We start from the raw sequence: 19,977 nt of genomic DNA on the forward strand, positions 1-19,977 counted from the left end.
CTATTCCTACCACTGACACCATCGAGGGGGCACTATTCCTACCACTGACACCATCGAGGGGGCACTATTCCTACCACTGACACCATCGAGGGGGCACTATTCCTACCACTGACACCATCGAGGGGGCACTATTCCTACCACTGACACCGAGGGGGCACTATTCCTACCACTGACACCGAGGGGGCACTATTCCTACCACTGACACCGAGGGGGCACTATTCCTACCACTGACACCATCGAGGGGGCACTATTCCTCCCACTGACACCATCGAGGGGGCACTATTCCTCCCAATGACACCATCGAGGGGGCACTATTCCTCCCAATGACACCATCGAGGGGGCACTATTCCTCCCAATGACACCATCGAGGGGGGGCTATTCCTACCACTGACACCATCGAGGGGGGGCTATTCCTACCACTGACACCATCGAGGGGGCACTATTCCTCCCAATGACACCATCGAGGGGGCACTATTCCTCCCAATGACACCATTGAGGGGGCACTATTCCTACCACTGACACCATCGAGGGGGGGCTATTCCTACCACTGAACACAATCAGAGGGGCACTATTCCTACCACTGACACCATCGAGGGGGCACTATTCCTACCACTGAACTCAAAGGGGCACTATTCCTCCCAATGACACCATCGAGGGGGCACTATTCTTTCCACTGACACCATCGAGGGGGGGCTATTCCTACCACTGAACACAAAGGGGCACTATTACTCCCAATGACACCATCGAGGGGGCACTATTCCTACCACTGAACACAATCAAAGGGGCACTATTCCTCCCAATGACACCATCGAGGGGGGGCTATTCCTCCCACTAATACCAGGAAAGGGGCCTTGTTTACTCCCACTGACATCGGGACATTTTCTACTCCCACAGGCCACAGTCTGGCCCCTCTAAAGCCTGAAGGACACCATTCACCATTAAAATTGTGAGAAAATTCTGAACGCCTGCTTAATATCATTAAACGCAATGAAAATCATCGCTCTTTATATTTATAGCACAAGCTACTGCTAAGGCATAGAAAATAAGAACATTTTTCAGAGGTTAAGCTGTATCACAAAGATGAGGATCAACAAAGGAACAACAGGGAAACTCTCAGAGAAGAGTCATGGCTTCCTGGTCTAGACACTTTTTTCCCCACCCCGACCTCAACGTCGATCAATATCCACTCACCCTCTAAGTGCTGTTCAACCCCTTGAATCCTGGACAGACCCTTTCTGAAGCCCCCTAAGCTAGAGAAATGGCTGTACTGTACCTGAAAAGTAAGGTGTGATGGTAAAAGGAATCTGCCCATTAGCCTTGTTGAACATGTATTGGATCCAGTTGGTTGCATTGCAATCTTTAGCTTCTCTTCCACACATCAAACTCAAAGCTTTAACATTACTGGATGGGGCTTCTACATCCTTACAGGCATTGTACATAGCTGAATAAGAGCAGACACAACATATTGTTAGGTTTTTTTTTTTTGTAAAAAGGTTTAGGTTTACATTGCTTTAGGTGTCATTCTAAAGCTGAATAGCATGAGATGAAAACCCCACTTTAATTTGATTGAAAATTGGATGATAGTGCATGCTCACCTAACAAATATGTGCAAAAAAAAAAAAAAAGCTTTGACAGTCTGAATACACAATTGCACCTACAGATTTCTATCAGCATGAAACAAGTAGTGAAAGGTAGCATACAGAAGTACTGCAAAAAGCAAGAAAACCATTTTCAATGTATATCTGAAACACAGAAAAGCAATGCAGTATATTAATTCAAACTGTAATAGAGGCAAACAGAAAATGAATAAGAGCATGTGACCAGATCCCACTCAAGACACCAAAACGATTTGTCTTTACAGGACTGCTAAATCATTCTGTACTGTACAGCAGAACTTAAAAAGGGAGAATGAGAAGCAGCATGATTAGCCAATCAGCTCTATTGCAATGCTCATGTGCAAACAAAAGAACACGTTGATGGGAAGAAACAGCATAGGGATAGACCAGGGGTAGGCAACCTCGGACCTCCAGCTGTGGTGAAACTACAAATCCCATCATGCCTCTGCCTCTAGGAGTCATGCCTGTGATTGTCAGGATCTTGCAATGTCTCATGGGACTTGTAGTTTCAGCTGGAGGGCCGAGGTTGCCTACCCCTGGGATAGACCAATGAGCTCGTTAGTCTGACATTTCTCCTTCAGCCTGGGTTCAAAGTTGCTTGACTTGCCGGGCCCCAGCGCGACTTCGGTGCGACTTCTTTAACAGAAATCACTGCAGGTCATACCAAAGTTGGACCAAAAGTAGTGCAGGAACCTTTTTCTAAGTCGAAGCGACTCAAGTCGCACCGCTTAGAACGGTCCCATTGCACAGACTCGGGTCCAACGTCTGATGAGACAAGTGCTCCAAAGTTGGAGAGATTGTCGCATCAGTGTGAACCGGGTCTTACTGTTCAGTCACAAGCTGTGGACACTTACAAGACCTACAGTAGTTCTATTAACTGCAGTATAGAAAAATTAGGTCTCCTGCCTGCCAAGCAGGGTTGTGCTGTCTGCCAGGGATCTATAAATCTTCGAACTGGATGGACAGAAATACAAATCTTTTGACAGGCAAAACAGCTCCCATACAGTATATTTATTTTGTCTGTATATTTAAAAAGTGACATTAAAAGCTCATTTACAACAAAAAAAAAAAAAAATCATGTTATACTCATCTGCTCTGTGTAATGGTTTTGCAAAGAGCAGCCCAGATCCTCCTCTTCTCGGGTCCCCCAACAGCGCTCCCTGCCCCTCCTCTTCAGCCAGTGCCCCCAATAACAAGCTGCTTACTCTGGAGCATGCTCGCTCCCGAGCCACGGCTCTGCCCTGTCCCCCCCTCTCTCTCCTCATTGGCCGTGATTGACAGTAGGGGGAGACAATGACCCCTGCTGCTGTCTCAGCCAATAAGGAATGAGAGAACCCAGAGAAGCTCAGCTCTTGTGCATAATGCTGGATCAAGAGGGAGCTCAGGTGAGTATTAGGGGGGCTGGGGGCCACTGCACACACAAGTTTTTTTTACCTACATGCATAGAATTCATTAAGGTAAACAACCTTAAGCCTTTACAACCACTTTAACTGTCTGCCTGGAGTTCAGCCTTAAAAGCAAACCTGCCACTTCCTCTCAATGAAAAGTGACAGGTTCTCTTGATAAAACACCCCTCACTGCTAATATTTACCCTTACCATGCTCCCCTGCAAGAGTCTTTAGATATTTGAGATATGTGGGAACATGTGAGCTTAGCCCCTTGCTCCCACAATGTAATGTTCAGCAATGAGCAGCCAGCAGCAGGTCACACTAGGAATGCGGGAAGCTCATTAACGCCATGTAAGCTCCAATTCAGATACTCAACATAAACAGAGCCTTAAAGTGATTGTAAAGTCTCGTTTTTTTTTCCCTATAAAAATAACAAACATATTATACTTACCTGCTCTGTAGCAGTGGATTCGCACAGAGCAGCCTAGATCCTCCTCTTCTCGGGTCCCTCTTCTGTGCTCCTGGCCCCTCCCTCCTGTTCAGTGCCCCCACAGCAAGCAGCTTGCTATAGGGGGGGGGGGGGGATGAGTCACAGCTCCATGTAGCCATTCAGACACAGATCCCTGACCCAGCCCCGCCTCCTCTCTCCCACAATTGGCTAGCTGATTTTGATTGACAGCAGCGGAAGCCAATGTCAGTGCTGCTGTGTCTCAGCCAATCAGGAAGGAGAATCTCGGACGGCTGAGACATTCGTGGACATCGCTGGACAGAGCGGGACCTCAGGTAAGTATTAGGGGGTTCAAAAATGTATTCAAATTCATACACTAAAAATACAGTAAATACAGAATCTAAAGTGCTAAATAATCAAAGAGATAGATGAACTTCCCATGTGATAGATGAAAATAGTCCAATATAGTACAGCGTCCAGACTGATGCTAACCTAAACAGGATATGGTGCAAGTGACACAAAATTCAAAGTAAACATATCTTCAGAATGGTGCTAGGGATTACACTGACTATCAGGATTCCCAAGCTCCATATAGACCGCCATCCACAAAGAAACATTCAGGGAGATCCATTGCAGGATCCGATCCTGGAATACGGATTATCCTTGGTTATCTTTATGCTGTTACCTTACAGCGGTAAGGTAAGGAGCCACTGCACCCTTAGGTGCAGGATCACTTATTCACATCATCACAACACAGAATGCCAGTTGGAATTCAGCACTTAACGCTGTAATCACTAGCACCATTCTGAAGATATACGTTTACCCTATCCTGTTTAGGTTAGCGTCGGTCTGGACGCTGTACTATATGGGACTATTTGCACATATTGGAAGTTCATCACCTATCTCTTTGATTATTTAGCACTTTATTTATTTACTGTGTTTTTAGTGCATGAATTTGAATCATTTTTTGGAGTCCATTATCTTGTACACTTAGCACTTTATATGAATCACTGAGCACTTTGTTTTCTATTACTTGGAGCGCAGCACCGTATATTGATTTTTTTAATTATATTTCCTGCTGGGTAATGTTTGACTCAATCGGTGCTTGCCGCAACCAAGCACAATATTTATATATTTCAGTTTAGGCAGCGCGGGAATATTCATTTCATCTATCTTAAGTATTAGGGGGGCTGCTGCACATAGAAGGCTTATCTTAATGCAAAGAACGCAATAAGATAAAAAAAACCTTCTGCCTTTACAACCCCTGTAAGCTCATGACTCATTGCAAGTAAAAAGGGTGGCAGGGTAGTGCAAAGAAGTATCATCTGGGAATTTGGATTTTGAAGAGAACCTGCCACTTTGCCCTAAAATGGGCAATTGTGCTTAAAAAAGGAAACCTGTAGGGAAATACAGTGAGGCAAAAAAGGAACAGGAAATAGCATCTAATGTGTGAGACTAAGTAAAATGAGAGATATTCCTGCGCTACCCGGTTGGAAAAAGAAAAAAGCAAAACGCTGAGAGGTGTGGAAAATCTATGCGACTGGACAGCGGCACACACCAGAAAAAGGGCCAGGCATGAACCCAAAAAAGTGGAAATATGAGAAGGGGGGGGGGGGGGGGGGGTGCTGCGCTAACCAGAAATTAGCTATAGATCTCCGTGTAGTGATCCCTTACTATGTGCTAATAGCCTATAGCACATAAAATCGCATAAATAAATACAAATACGAAGGGTTGCAAAATAAAATCGCATAGGTTGGTGTTAAATACTAAAAACCTAGTGAACTGTAAAATTGCTGTATTAATGTGATAATCCAGGGAAGTGATATAAATTAACTATTGTATTATTATTAGCACATAGTAAGGGATCACTACACGGAGATCTATAGCTAATTTCTGGTTAGCGCAGACTATTTTCCACATATGCATGAGAGAACTACAATACATTGCAGGCCAAGTTCACCTTTAACAAAAAATAAATACACATTTTTGCAGGTAAAAAAAAAAAAAGTGCATTTATTTATTTTTTTTATACCGGAGCCTGCAAAGTATTGCACCTGCAAAAAGTGGCACCTTGGCACAATCTCCTTTCAGCCTTCTGCCTGTACCTCAGTGCAGGCTTTAAATTTAGAAATATGGAGGGAGTGTGAATGGACTACGAGTGGGCTGATCAGCACAAGGGGGCTTGTAGTTTATTCAATCACTGTGAATGAATGACATGGCTGTGCAGGCGGAGCCCCGGTCAGCTATGTTGATTTTAAAGTGTGAAAGTGGTTGCGGGGGGAAACACCACCCACCCGCTTTTATATGCGATGGGGTTTTGGAGTGGGGTGCTGAATGCGTTACATGCTCAATGGTGAACTTATCCTTTAAAGAAAATCCTGCTTAAAGCAGCTTTGTAGAAGCCTTTATAGAGCACCCATGGGGTTAGTAAGGTTAAGCACAATTTTTTTTTTAATCTTTTATTTAGTTGGCATGGTTTAATGACACAACACAATATGAATAGTTTTGGTATATAATACAGCATACCAGATATTCATTACCAAAGATAAAAGGTTGTAAACCCAGGATGACATTATGTCTACCGATGACCCGAGTTATCTTGTATATGCCAGGATAGATGTAAGGAGGATAGAACCTCGGGGCCAGGTATGGTTAAAGCGGGGTTCCACCCAAATTTTGAACAATATCTGTATGTATTCTCTTCCTTGCCTAGATGCTGACATGCCGCTTAAAAAAATTTAAATCGCCGTAATTACCTTTTATTTTTCTATTCTTCTTTGCACTTCCTGGTTCTCCTCCCGTGGGAGTAGGCGTGTTTCTAGCCTCTCCCAGACTCCGCACAGTCTCCTGGGAGCTAGTCTCAGGCTTCCCAGGATGCCACTGAGCATGTGTGGGAACGAGCGGTGAATGCTGGGAGCACAGCATTCACCGCATTCAGGAAATAAATGCTTGTGGGCTTCAAATGCCCACAATGAAGATGGAAACCGCCTGCAGTGAATAATATAAGTTATTCTTTCCGACGAAATCTGACACAGGCGGACATATTACACACAATATGTGAGTATGTAATGCTGAGAAGAAAAGTTTGTGAATGAACTCAAAAAAAAAAAAAAAAAAAAAAACGATAGATAGGTGGACCCCCGCTTTAAGGCAAGTCATAGCCAAAACGCTAAAGTGTTCTAATAGGGGGTGGGGCCATGGAACCAGACCAAATAATTTTTTCAATTTTATATAGAAAAAAGGAAACACAGAGCCATAGAGACATATAGAAGAAGTATTGAAATAAATAAATAATAAAAAGGAGGAAAAGAAAAGAGCATAACAGAAAGAAGAAGAGTAGGAAGTGGCGCAAGGAGCGGGGGGGGGGGGGGGGGGAGTGGGGGGGGAGATTGGAGAAGGGGTGGAGAGATACGAAATGTGAGGTCACGAGCCACAGACGGTATTCAGGTTTGGCATTTCTAAAATACAAAAAGTGTAGTCAGGGTCCTAGTAAGGTAAATTTATTTCGGCAGGGTCACAGTCAAGGAGAGTTCTACCTTCATCAGAGAAGACGAACATGTTCCAGAGCGACCAAGTCTAGCATTCTTGTTGGTGGCATGCCGAAAGAATGAGGTCTTCCAGCTTATTTAGGTCCTCTACTTTCATAAGCCACATCCTGATGGTCGGAGGCTGTGGGGATTTCCATTTAAAAGGAATGCATGCCTTGGCGGCATCAAGGAGGTGGCAAATGATTGATTTTTGTAGACTCTACCAGGGGCACAGAGGCATAGAGGAGGAAAAAGGCTGGATCGTCCGGTATCGGGTGCTCTGTGAATTTTTGGGCAATGCGTTTGACCTCTTTCCAATAGTGTTTTAGTTTGGGACAAGTTCAAAAAACATGGAGAATGGTGCCCCGTTCTTCCTGGCATCTCCAGCAACAATCAGAAGTTGCAGGAATTTTTTTTTGCAACCTCACCGGTGTTCTATACCATCTGGTTAAAATTTAAAAAGTTAGTTTTTTGCACCTTCATGCAGATCGAGGATTAGTAGGTAAATCGGAGGAGATGTTGTCTTTGTTGTGCACTGAACGAGTTACTAAGATCTTGCTCTCACTCGTGGAGGCAGCTTAGGGAGTGGTGTTCCGGAGGTGTGATCAGTAGGTTGTAGGTGGCTGAAAGTGTGTAACGCACTCCCAAATCCGAGCAGTATTCCTCTAAAGTTGTGAGGGGTCTACTGAAGTTACTCGGGGGCGGGAGGGATCTGAGAAAATGAGTGAGTTGAAGAGCCTTCCAAAATCCCAAACAGAAGGAACCAGCCGGGTCGGCGAGAGCTGAGATTGACGGTCAGCGCCCCTCAATCAAGAAGTGAGAGGCCTGCAAACGTCCAGACCTTGTGGAGTTCCGAAAGGTTGGATCCTGGTATCCCGAGGTAAAAAGTGGATTACCCGATATTGGGAATAATGGTGAGGTCGGGGAGGAGAGAGGAGTTTGCGTAAACAAAGTTTCACAGTCTGGATAATCGGGGGGATGGTTTTTCACTTCCCTCGGCAGAGAGACATAGCACCAAGGTGCTTTACAGAGGGATATGGCACTTTGAGCTTGCTCTATCCAAACCCATAATTTAAAGTCGTCATGCCTACTCCAATCAAGGAGTCTTAGATGTACAGCCTGGTAGTATTTGCGTATGTCTGGCACCGCCAGTCCTCCATATTGCTTAGGTAGTGTGAGCGGACTTCAATCGTGGCCATTCATGGGCCCATATGAATGCAAAAAATATCCTTTGGATCTGTTTGAAATAGCTAGATGGGATATAGATTGGTAGAGCTTGTAGGAAATATAGGAACTTAGGAAGGATACTCATTTTGAGAATGTTGCAGCGGCCAAACCACGAGTGGAATCCCGTGGACCATTTTTCCAGAAGAGCGCTAAACTTTTTTCAGTGGTGGGGGAAGTTTAATTCAAATATCTTGGATATGTTGGAAGGGATAAGCGTGCCTATGTCAGCGCATGCTATTCCATCCAAGTTGCTCTGGAGTTGTGAGAGAGTTAGCTGCGGGAGGTTAATTCCCATTGCTTCTGATTTGGTAAAATTGATTTGGAGATTGGAGAGGACTCCATATCTCTCAAATTCCTTCATCAGATTCAGAAGCGAGATCAAGGGGTTCGTAAGGGAAAATAACATAACATGTCGTCAGCATAGGCTGAGACCTTTTGTTGGGTATCTCCAACTGTTATGCCAGTAACGTCCAGGTTCAAACGTATGGTACATAAAAATGGTTCCAGTGACAGGGCGAAAAGGAGGGGTGACAGTGGGCATCCCTGTCTTGTTACATTTGTAATTTTAAAAGGTTCCGACAGGACCCCATTGGCTCGAACTTCAGCTGAGTTCGAGAGTAAATTGTGGCAATCCACTAGAGCATATTGGTGCCAAAGCCAGCATGCTTTAAAACTGAAAACATGAAGCTCTGGTTCACCCTGTCAAAGGCTTTTTCTGCGTCGGTACTAAGGAACATACATTGGGTACGGGATTTGTTGGCTACATGTAGTAAATTTAGGACCTTGGTGGTATTGTCTCCAGCTTCTCGGGTGGGGACGAAGCCTACTTGATCTAAATGAACTAGGTTCGGAAGATGGTGTTGAATCCTTTTTGCCAAGATTTTCGTGAAGAGTTTGAGGTTTAGATTGAGCAACGAGATTGTCCGATAGCTCCCACAGGAGGTTGGATCTTTGCCCTCCTTAGGAATCACTGACTTATGGCCAGTAAAGTGTCTACAGCAAATGATGTGGTGGAGCCTATCGCGTTAAACAGTTTGACCAAGGGCAAGGGCTTGAATGGGGCAAGGGAAGGTAGTAAGGCCTTATAATATTGGATAGTAAGGCCTTCTGGGCCTGGCGGCTTCCCTAGTTTAGTGGCCCCTATGGCTCCCTGGAGTTCCTCTATGGTGATGGGGTCTTCCAAGGCTTCCCTGTCTGCACTCGATAGTTGGAGCATGTAGGAGGAAGACGGGTAAGAGTTTATGTGTTCCTGTGGTGGGGACCTAGTTGGCAGGTTGTATAGGGAGTTATAAAACTTCTGGAACTCCTGTGCTACATCATGAGGCATTGTAACTTTGGGTCTGTGTGGCGGTATCAGATATGGTACATACGTCACCAATTTCTGTTCTCTCAGGGATCTTGCTAGCATCCTGCTGCATTTATTTCCAGACTTGTATAATATTTTCCGATACATCTGCAGTGCCTCTTTGGCTTTAAATTGCAGGAGATCTGTAATTTGTGTACAACAGGTGAGGCGCTCTCTCTCTAGGGAAGGAGACGGTGCATGTTTATTACTTCTAAGGCCTTCTAAGACCTTTAAGTCCTCCAACGATGATGTTAACCGTTTAGTACGTTGTTGCTTGAGCCTTGACCCATGCTTGATAAGGACACAAATGATCGCTTTGTGTGCCTCTCAAACAATACCGGGGCCACAGTCTGATGTGTCGTTAGTTCTGAAGTAAAAATCTAGTTCTTTAGTGACATCTGCAAGCACTTCATTGCCTTGCAGGAGGCTTTTATTTAGCCTCCAGCGCCTGGACCTGGATGTCATGGAGTCAGTGAGAGCGTAGGATAGGAACACCGGGGAATGGTCGGACCATGTGATGGAGCTTATGGTGGAGGCGCGTACTGCATGTAATTGAGCATGAGGTACTAAAAAGTAGTCAATGCGCAAGTATGCCTTGTGTGACAGAGAACAGAAAATGAAATCCCTTTCTGTGGGATGTAAAAGGCGCCACACATCAATTAGTTGGCTCTTATGCAAAGAATGGGCAATGGGCAAATGCTCTTATGCAAAGAAGTGTGGTGGGGTCCTTAAGCGGGTAGGGCCATAACGCCCGGGACACGTATCTCACACAAAGTGGGGGTTACACGTCAGTCATAGGGCACGGGTATGGTGAGATGCAGACCTCAATGATCAGTAAAGAAAACATGCCAAGTAGGAACACCGGGCAATATTGATGGCTGACATATAACTCATCCCGTTAGCAGAGCTGGACACAGTATATGCATATCCACTTTTGTAAAAAGAACTATAGCCCCTCATCAGCAAACCTATGAGAGAAGTCTAGCACATCAACAACAGGCAGGAGAGTGCCAATTATGAAGGTAGTCAAGGTAGTAATTTAAATACATACATGCAGTGTCCCTGCTGCCCTAGTTCAGCACATAAGAAACTTATACTCCTGATTGAGCAGGTATAACCATGCTTGGAAAAAAAGAAAAAAACAACAACATTAAAAGTAGAGGCAAGGGGAAGACTGGAGGGCATCACAGGCATGTAAAAAACAATATAGTTCAGAAAACATTAAGGCTCCAAGACAGTGTTGAAAAATCATGTAGGAAGTCACCCAGTATACTGCTAGATGGGAACCGAGTAGAAGATATAAAAATTGAGGCACAAAGACCACACAGCCATATTGCATCGGGTATCACAGCCTGTAATCGGTATAAGGGTATGCACTTGTCGAGTTCCAAGGAGGGACGGGGGGCCCTCTAAAAGTGCATGAGAGAGAGAGAGAGAGAGAGAGAGAGAGAGAGAGAGAGAGAGAGAGAGAGAGAGAGAGAGAGAGAGACAGAGAGACAGAGAGACAGAGAGACAGAGAGACAGAGAGACAGAGAGACAGAGAGACAGAGAGACAGAGAGACAGAGACACTATTGTAAGAACTCAGTGTTAAATGGTTTGTCTCAACCCTCTTACTTCTACTTTGTCTGGACAGCTTGGTCTGTTGACTTACCGACTAACACCAGGTGAAAAAAAAAAAAAGGGAAAAAGCCCTAAAAATAAAAACAAATGCAGCCAACACATCTAAGAATTGGTAAGCTGCAACCGAATACATTTCTGTTTTTGGGTTTAATACCACGCTAAACAAGCTGCTAGCAGGCTTCATTAAAGCGGTATTGAACCCAAAAGCAAACACTATATTGCAGCTTGCATTTGTTTTTGTTTTTTTTAACAAAGGTTTTTTTATTTAAACCAAGTTGCATACAAATATTACAGTTTGTATATACACTTACATATTCATATTATACAGTGACAACATAGTAAGTAAAGATGTAAATATATTGGTAGTTCTCTTTTTTTTTGTTTTTGTTTTTCCCAATTGTTTTGTCACATATTATAAAATACAGGCATAGCACTTTTATCGATGCATAATGTAGTTCTGGTGCAAAAGAAATATACATCAATCATGAGCAGGTTTCCGAATCCTGTAACCAGCGATCCCATATTTTATTAAATTTATCCGGGCAACCCCTGTTGATATATATAAACCGTTTGTAAGGGAGAGTCCCATTTATATCTGATCTCCACTCCTTAATCTCAGGGGGTGATGTACGCATCCATTTCCTAGCTATTATCTTCCTACATAAGAAGAGTTTCCTGTAGAAATATTTTGGTGTATTTTTCTGGAGGGTCCGGGAATATGCCACGCAAACACTGCTTTGGGTCTAGTGCTACGGGGGAACCCATGTTATCGTGCAGAAAATTTACAGTTTGCTTCCAAAGACCTTGTATTTGCGGACAGGACCAAAGAAGGTGAAAAAATGAACCACTTACAGACGCATTTGTTTTCTTTTTAAGGCGCTCTTTCATTTTCACTTGGTGATCCAGCCAGTAAGCCTGTTGTTTCTCAAAAAAAGAACACACTTTCCTGCAGGTGTAACCATTGGAGAACTGACACAAACCAATTAACACTGACAGGGGTGCTTACAATGGTCAGTTTTTATGCAAAACCTTTATCCCAAAAAAAAAGGTAAAAACTGTTGTTGTAACTGCTTATAAAGTGAGGGAAAAAAAAAACACTAAATGAAGCCACCACATCTAATGACTGGTAAGCTGCACTATATTACATTTTTGTTTTTTGGTGTAGGAAAACTTAAAGCTTCAGCACTACTTGTAACCTAAGGCTGCCATACACATCTAAGCAAAAGTTGAGTGTTCAGTCAAAAAGTTAAAAAGGCAGCAACAAAGCTTGCTAAAAGCTTTGGACATACTTTTGTAAAAATGTGCTGTACACGTTGCTCTATCGAATCCTCAATCCCGTATATACAAGCCTTTATAAGAAATGCTTGCCTGATCCGTCAGAGCTGGTACTTTTTACAATTCTGGTAAATATTACTTACCATTAGAAAAACTTTGCCCGATGTAGTAATCCATGGTAATGATGCTTTTGTTTCCTTTGGACAGCCCGCTGTAGTCTATGGTTCCTGTAACATTCAGAAATTCTGACTGCCGCGGACTGCAGGTCAGCTCACAGAACAAAGTCATCAAATTATAAAAGCAGGAAGGACACCTGGAAGAAAAGAGAATACAAGCGCTGCTGAGGGTTTTATAGAACTTGGCACACTCCGATAAAACATTTTGGTCAGGCTGATCTCAAGCCTTCACATACATAAAAGTGGAACTTCACTCTCTCAATCAACACTGACTATTTTTAAACTTCATGCTGCTACCATTAGTAAATAGATAAGTAAATATGATATACTTTTTTTTTTTTACATTTCTTCAGTTACTTCCTGGTTCCCATGGCTATGCAAATGATATCATACATCCCAGAAGTCTTCAGGAGGGTAGGAGGGGTCTTCTCAGCTAAGCACACCCTCCTGCCTGCATGCCTGAGCTAAGGGCAAATGGATTCCAGGAAGCAAATGCTACATTAATCATCTGCCCTTACACAAGATGGCCGCTGCTGGCAGACAACATCTGACATCTAAACAACGAAAGGAATTCTCCCTCTTGTTCTGAGGATTGGTGGAAAAAGAAGGAAGTACAATCTCTTGAGTTCTGTGGCTAGCTTCGGGAGATACAGGGGGTCCTACCTGAGTACAACCCTGTCATCAAATAATAGGAAAAAAGGACTCTTTTATTGACAGAGCGTGAATGTCGCTTATCCTCCTGGCCGTTGTAGCCGCCAGCAGGCAGGCTGTCTTTAGGGTAAGCACCTTAAGAGGAATAAGAGCTAACAGTTCAAACGGTGCCCTGGTTAGGGCTTCCAAGACTAACGTAAGGTCCCAGGGAGGAAACTTGCTTATCTGCACTGGCGACAGTCTAGCTCTGGCTGACAGGACCTTTTAATTCAGAGGGTCCAGAGCCAACCTCCTGTCAAAAAAAAAAAATAAAATAAAAAAAAAAAAAAAAAACAGGACAAAGCCGTTACCTGAACCCCAAGAGTCTTGGTCGCCAGCCCCTGATCCGCGTCATTCTGGAGAAAGTCCAGGAAGCCAGGGATCTCTTGTTGGGAAGTCCCCTTCGTCTGGCAGCAGCGCGAGAAGACTCCCCAGACTTTTGCGTAAATACGCCTGGTAACCAGCTTCCTACTCAAAAGAAGGGTGTCAATTACTCTCTCAGAACACCCCCTTTTTTGCAGGCTCTCCCTTTCAAGAGCCAAGCCGTCAGCCTGATGAAGCCAGGATCTGGGTGACAGACTGGGCCCTGAAGGAGAAGGTCCTGCCGGTCCGGAATACGCTGAGGGGGAGTTATGGAACAATTTCCCAAGGAAGGGACCCAGGTCCTCTTGGGCCACCACGAGGTGATCAGAATCAGTCTGCTCTCTGAGAGACTTAGCTTCTGCCGTATCCTCGGGATCAGAACTAAGGGGGAAAGGCATATGCCAAGCGGAATTCCCAAACTTGGGCCAGCGCGTCTACCCCCTCTGAACCCCTCTCTCATGAGAGAGAAAGATCTCTTCACTCTTCTGTCCCCTCTGCGGGCAAAGAGATCGATCTCTGGGTTGCCAAAGTGCCGGCATACATAATACTTTGGGGTTCAATCCCCACTCCCCCTGATGAATCGGCCACCGACTGAGGTAGTCCGCTTCGACATTGTATGCCCCCTTTATATGTACTGCTGAGACGGAGGGATTCTCTGCTCTGTCCACTCGAGGAGCTCCAGAGCCAGGGTCAGAAGAGAGCGAGACCTGGTGCCTTCCTGATGATTCAGGAATGCCACCTCTGTTGCGTTGTCGGAAAGGATCTGGACCTCCCGGCCCCTGATTCTTTCCTCAAAGGCCCTTAAGGCCTCTCTTACCGCCAAGAGTTCCCAGAAATTGGAGGAAGCGCTCCTCTGGTTCTGGTTCCAGGCGCCCTGGGCTCGAAGTTCCTCTAAGTGGGCCCCCCAACCTCAGGCGCTTGCATCCGTTGTTACCCTGAGGGGTTGGAGTTGGGCCCAAAAGGTGGCCCTCCCGCAACCTCTGGGGATAGAGCCACCACTGTAGAGACTCCTTTACCCTTGCTGGAATGAGGACCCTGTTGTCCAGCGTTCCTCTTTTCCCGTCCCAGGAGGATAGGAGGAATTGCTGGAGAGGGAGAGTTCTGGAATGCAGCTGATCCCATGGAACCGCTGGGATACAGGATGTCATCAGCCCGAGAACTCTCATGACCCCTCTGTAAGAGACCTCTTCTAGATCTAGATAGGACGATACTGCCGAAATAAGGCCCTCTACCTTCCCCTGGGGCAAAACAAGCTTCTGTGCTGTTAAATCCACCAGGAATCCTAGATAGACCTTGGTCTGGGCAGGAACCAGCGAGGATTTCTCCTGGCTCATGATCCATCCAAGGTACTCACTAGATTAGCTAAGGTCGGAGAGGAGGAGATCTCGATTCTGGTTGTAAACCAGAATTTCGGCAAGATAGGGGATCAGCTTTACCCCTTGGAGATGAAGGTATGAAACCACCTCTGCCAGGATCTTTGTAAACACTCTCGGACAAGCTGCCAGTCCAAAGGGTAGGGCAGAGAACTGCCAGTGCTGCACTTCCTGCTCCAAGGGAATCGCAAACCTTAGAAAAGCCTGGTGCGCTGGAAAGATAGGGACGTAAATATAGGCATCCTTCAAGTCTATCGTTACCATAAATATGTCCTGACAGTATAGACGCTTTCCATGCGGAAGCTCTTGTACCGCAGGAACATATTTAACCTCCTTAGATTTATTATGAGGCAGTACTTTCCCGAGGGCTTTGGGACTACGAAGATGTGGGAGTAAAATCCCTGCCCGCACTGTCCTGCTGGAACTGGCACAATGACCCCCTGCTCTGCCAGCTGTCTGATTCTGTGTAAGAGACCCACTGCTTTCTGCGGGTTCCTGGGTAAGTGGGTTAAAAGGAAACTTGGGGGAGGACAGTAGAGAAACTCCAATCTGTAGCCCTCTCTTACAATCTGAAGGATATGGGGACTCTGAGTAATCCTTTCCCTCTGAGAGAGAGAGAGAAAGTGGGAAAGTCTTCCCCCTACCCTTACGTCACTTGGTATCCTTGTCGGCAGACTTTTGGCTGGGGAAGAGAAGATCTCCCTTCTGCTTGCCCTTGCCGACTCCTCAATGCCTATTAACGGCAACATCCTTTTCATCTCTAAACCGGTTTTTAGCCTGGGGGCATCGAAAAAAAATTTCCCCTGTCCTTCTTAGGTGTAATGGGAAATTTCTTGCCTTTCTCTGTAGACCTAAAAAGGGCCTGGTCCAACCCAGAGCCAAAGCGCAGGGAACCCGCAAATGGAAGACCACACAGTCGAGTCTAAGAAGAGTTGCCCCCCTCCCAGGTCTTGACCCACAAGGCTCTCCTTGCGAAATTCAAAAGGGCACCAGTCTTGGCGGTTTTACGCTTCGTCTCGACTGCCGCATCTGCCATGTAGGCTACTGCCCTACCAATCACCTCTACAGAGTCCAAGACCTGTTTGGACTTAGAGGTTCGCGACACATGATCCATTAGTTTGGCGACCCACATGTCTGCATTCCTCGAGCCAAAACCAAGGCAGGACTCATAGCCGCTACATTGACTTCCCAGGCCCCGCGCAAGAGGGTCTCGGCCCGTCGATCCATCTGATCCCTGATGTTGCCTGCATCCTCAAATGAGAGGTCGGATTGCTTGGACACCACCTCAAGTACCTCTAAGTGGGCTGGTACTGACCGAACTGGCTAGAGCAGGATGTGGACGCCTGCTCCTCCGCCAGTCAGATCTCCGCTCCTGGTCACACAACACAGCCGCGCCATTTTCTTGAAGCCCAGAAACTGGAAGTGATGCGGAGATGTCATTTCCAGCGCTGGAGAGGAAGCCACCATCTCTCAGGGTGCCATCCTGGAAGAACGACTTGAGAAAATTAACCTTCTCTTGGTGCTAGTTCACACCAGACGCAGTTCTGTTCGCTTTTTTTCTGCACTAAAAATGCATGCACAGTGTTTTCCATGTATTACATGTATTCCAATGGCTCTAGTTCACACCACGCAGTCAGTTTTCGGAGCAGAAACTGACTGGAAACTGACTGCATGGTGTGAACTAGAGCCAGTGGAATACATGGAAAACACTGTGCATGCATTTTATGCAGAAAAAAAAGCACACGGAACTGAATGGAACTGCGTCTGGTGTGAACTGTAACTTATTGTTCTGGTGTCAACCCAAAATTTGTTGTTTTTTTTTTTTTTTACTTTCACTTTTGAGAATTGTAAACAGGACAAACAGAGGGTGAACCTCCCTAATGGGGACGCAGACATCAATGAAAACTCACAAGTGTTCTAATTTCTAATCCCTTTCCACTCTACCCAAAAAAAACTTAAAATAAATACGTTTTGCTTTTAGTTACTCTTTACATCTACAGCCTGACGCTTGATCCCCTCGCCCATCTACCACAATTCCAAGTGAACGCTTAACTGATGAGAACTGGCTGGTGTAGATGCACAAAAGTCAGAAACCAGCAGTCTGCTTCTGTGCAGATAATGACCGCCTCTCTTGTTATTCACAATGAAGACTATGTCATTAATGGAGCAAAAGCAGTGACAGGGACATGATTGGCAACAGCATCCAACCTCTGAATAAAAAGCTCAAAACAACAAACTACACAATACAATCAAGAAAAAAAAAAAAAAAAAAAAACACACACAACATGATAGTGAGCAAAAGAAAAGGACTCTGGGCAGCCTTAAGTGGCTCAATATTTCCAAGCTATAAAGCAGTTACAGACATAGTTACATAGTAGGCAAGGCTGCAAAAAGACAATAGTCCAGTTCAACCTGTGTGGGTGCATGTGTATCAGTGTCTATAATGTTTTCCCATATCCCTGTATGTTGTGTCCTTTAAGATGAACATCTAAAAGTCTTTTAAGGATATCCATTATCCCAGCAGCCACCACCAATTGTGAGAGTTCCATATCCTTATTGCCCTAATAGTGATGAACCCCCTACGCAGTTTAAGGTTAAACCACTTCTTCTCCAGTCTCATTGTGTGGCCCCATATTCTTTTACACTCCCTATGACTGAATAGTTTATTTCCTATGCTGGGATCCCCATTGAGATATTTGTAGATCGCCATCATATCTCCTGTCAAGCGTCTTTTCTCCAGTGAGTTTTCTTCACAGTAAGATCTATGAAAATGTGGAGAAGACTCCCTCAAGAGCTGGTTCTCTCCAGCTCAGTAGATGTTTTTAAAAAGGCCTGGATTCTTTCCTAAATGTACATTATATAACTGAATACTAATATTTATAGGTAAAGTTGATCCAGGGAAAATACGAATCCCTTTTGGGGAATCAGGAAGGATTTTTTTCCCCCAGCTGGAGCAAATTGGATCATGATTTTTTTTTTTTTTTTGGGGGGGTGGGTTGCCTCTCTCTGGATCAACCGTGGATATAGGATAGTGTATATGGAGGTTTTCTATTTGTGTGTGCGTGTTTTTTTTTTTTTTTTTTCCTTCTTCTTTATCTATGTTGGTTGAACTGGATAAACTTGTGTCTTTTTTCAACCAGATTAACTATGTAACTCCATGTAATCCATGATTCCAAGCCTGTCTGTATTAAAACAGCTGGTGATCACATGCTGAATTGTTCAATGATCACTCCTTCTCAAGAGAAATCAATCAGATTTTGTTATTCAGAATGAGAGATACATCAGTGTATGGGGCGATTGGTGTTGGTAAAGAGTTTGTTGTTTACAGAGATCAGTGGATCAGGGTGAAGAGTATACTCAGCCCTGGATGACTCAGAGCAATGTCTCACCCCTTATCAGAGGACTCATTAGGAAGTTACAATGAGTGACAGCCTGTCCAAAGAGCTACTTCTGCTGCACTGTCTTTACCTCTACCACAGTGATTTGGAGGCAGGTTATGAAACAAAAGTTCATTTGTAAAGCAAAAGACTGTATAAACAGTACCAAATCAGATAAACAAGATCATTTATAAACTTAGTGTTACTAAACCCAGGACCCTGAATTCACCATTTCTGACCCCCCCACACAGAACATGGAAATGAAATACTTTTAGTAAATATAAACTGCTAAATACCTTTTCTAATCAGCAGTATATAGCAGTCTTGTGACTCCTATCAGTGTCTGGTTAAAGCTTGTAGGAGGAGTTTTGCCCTGACTGTCCCCTGACCCTCTGTCTGGACAGTGCGGGTGGCACTGTGCTTATCATAAGCACTTTCCCAAGAAAAAAAAAAAAAAAAACGCTCTAGCAATACACACCAAACTGAGCATGTGCACCTTGTCCCCAGGAAATGATTAGGGGACAGTGGAAAAAGGGGAGGATCAGAGAAGACAGGATGAAACAGCCTTTTTACACAATGCAAAGGATCAACCCCTTGGGTTCCAAGTGAGTATAACAAGCTTCACTGCATATACAGACTGATTTTACTGTTGTGGGTTTAGTTACTAAGTTAAAATAACAATTGGCCTAAAACTACTTTATTTAATTTAGAATGCTGAACTCCAGCAGAAAGAAAATACCAAGTTACTATCATTGTGTTTGGGTGTTGGGTCTTTTGAAGCAAACACCCAAACACAAGGGAATTAACTTGGTGTATACATTGCAGTGAAGTGAGGAATCCAAAGTACATTTAGGAGCTTAAAGTGGTTGTAAAGTCAGAAGGTTTTATATCTTAATGCATTCTATGCATCAAGATAAAAAAAAACCTTCTGTATGAAGCAGCAGCTCCAACACACCCCAATACTTACCCAAGTCCCATCTCTCTCCAGCCATGTTCACGAGTGCCTCGGCCATCAGGGACTCTCCTCCTGATTGGCTGAGACACAGCAGCGCGCCATTGGCTTCTGCTGCTGTCATAGTCAGTTAGCCAATCAGGAGAGAGAGGGGGCAGGGGTCGAACCAGGGCTCTGTCTGAATAGACCCATAGAGCTGTGACTCGGCTCATGTGTCCCCATAGCAAGCCGCTTGCTGTGGGGGCACTCGACGGGGGGGAGGGGCCAGGAGAGACGAAGAGGGACCCAAGAAGAGGAGGATCCGGGCTGCTCTTTGCAAATCCACTGCAACAGAGCAGGTAAGTATAACATGTTTGTTATTTTTAGAGAAAAAAAAAAGAAAAAAGACTTTATAATCACTTTAAGCAACATCTCAAACAAATGGCCTAATATAGGAGGGCCGATTCTACAGATCAAGACAGCAATTTTCCTACATCCTAACCACCATTTTAAACACGGCACAGGGATAGCAGCTATTAATCCCAGGACCATCCCCGTACCATTTTAAAATGGAGGCCCATCTCAGCGGTTCCTGCAGCCCCCCTCCGCTTTATCACCTG

At 44.7% G+C, this 19,977-nt stretch overlaps 1 protein-coding gene across 1 annotated transcript in view; it reads right to left on the reverse strand.

Annotated features, from left to right (window-relative positions):
• The window catches only part of NPC1 (NPC intracellular cholesterol transporter 1), a 125,645-nt gene that overhangs the window by 57,381 nt on the left and 48,287 nt on the right, over positions 1-19,977 (reverse strand). Inside the window, exons 4-5 of the mRNA XM_073631477.1 lie at positions 12,591-12,760; positions 1,274-1,441 (exon numbers count right to left, since the gene is read on the reverse strand). Coding sequence (XP_073487578.1) covers positions 1,274-1,441; positions 12,591-12,760 — 338 coding nt within the window. The remainder of the gene's footprint in view (positions 1-1,273; positions 1,442-12,590; positions 12,761-19,977) is intronic.

The sequence above is a fragment of the Aquarana catesbeiana genome, linkage group LG05 (genome assembly GCF_042186555.1).
Source record: "Aquarana catesbeiana isolate 2022-GZ linkage group LG05, ASM4218655v1, whole genome shotgun sequence".
NCBI lineage: Eukaryota > Metazoa > Chordata > Amphibia > Anura > Ranidae > Aquarana > Aquarana catesbeiana.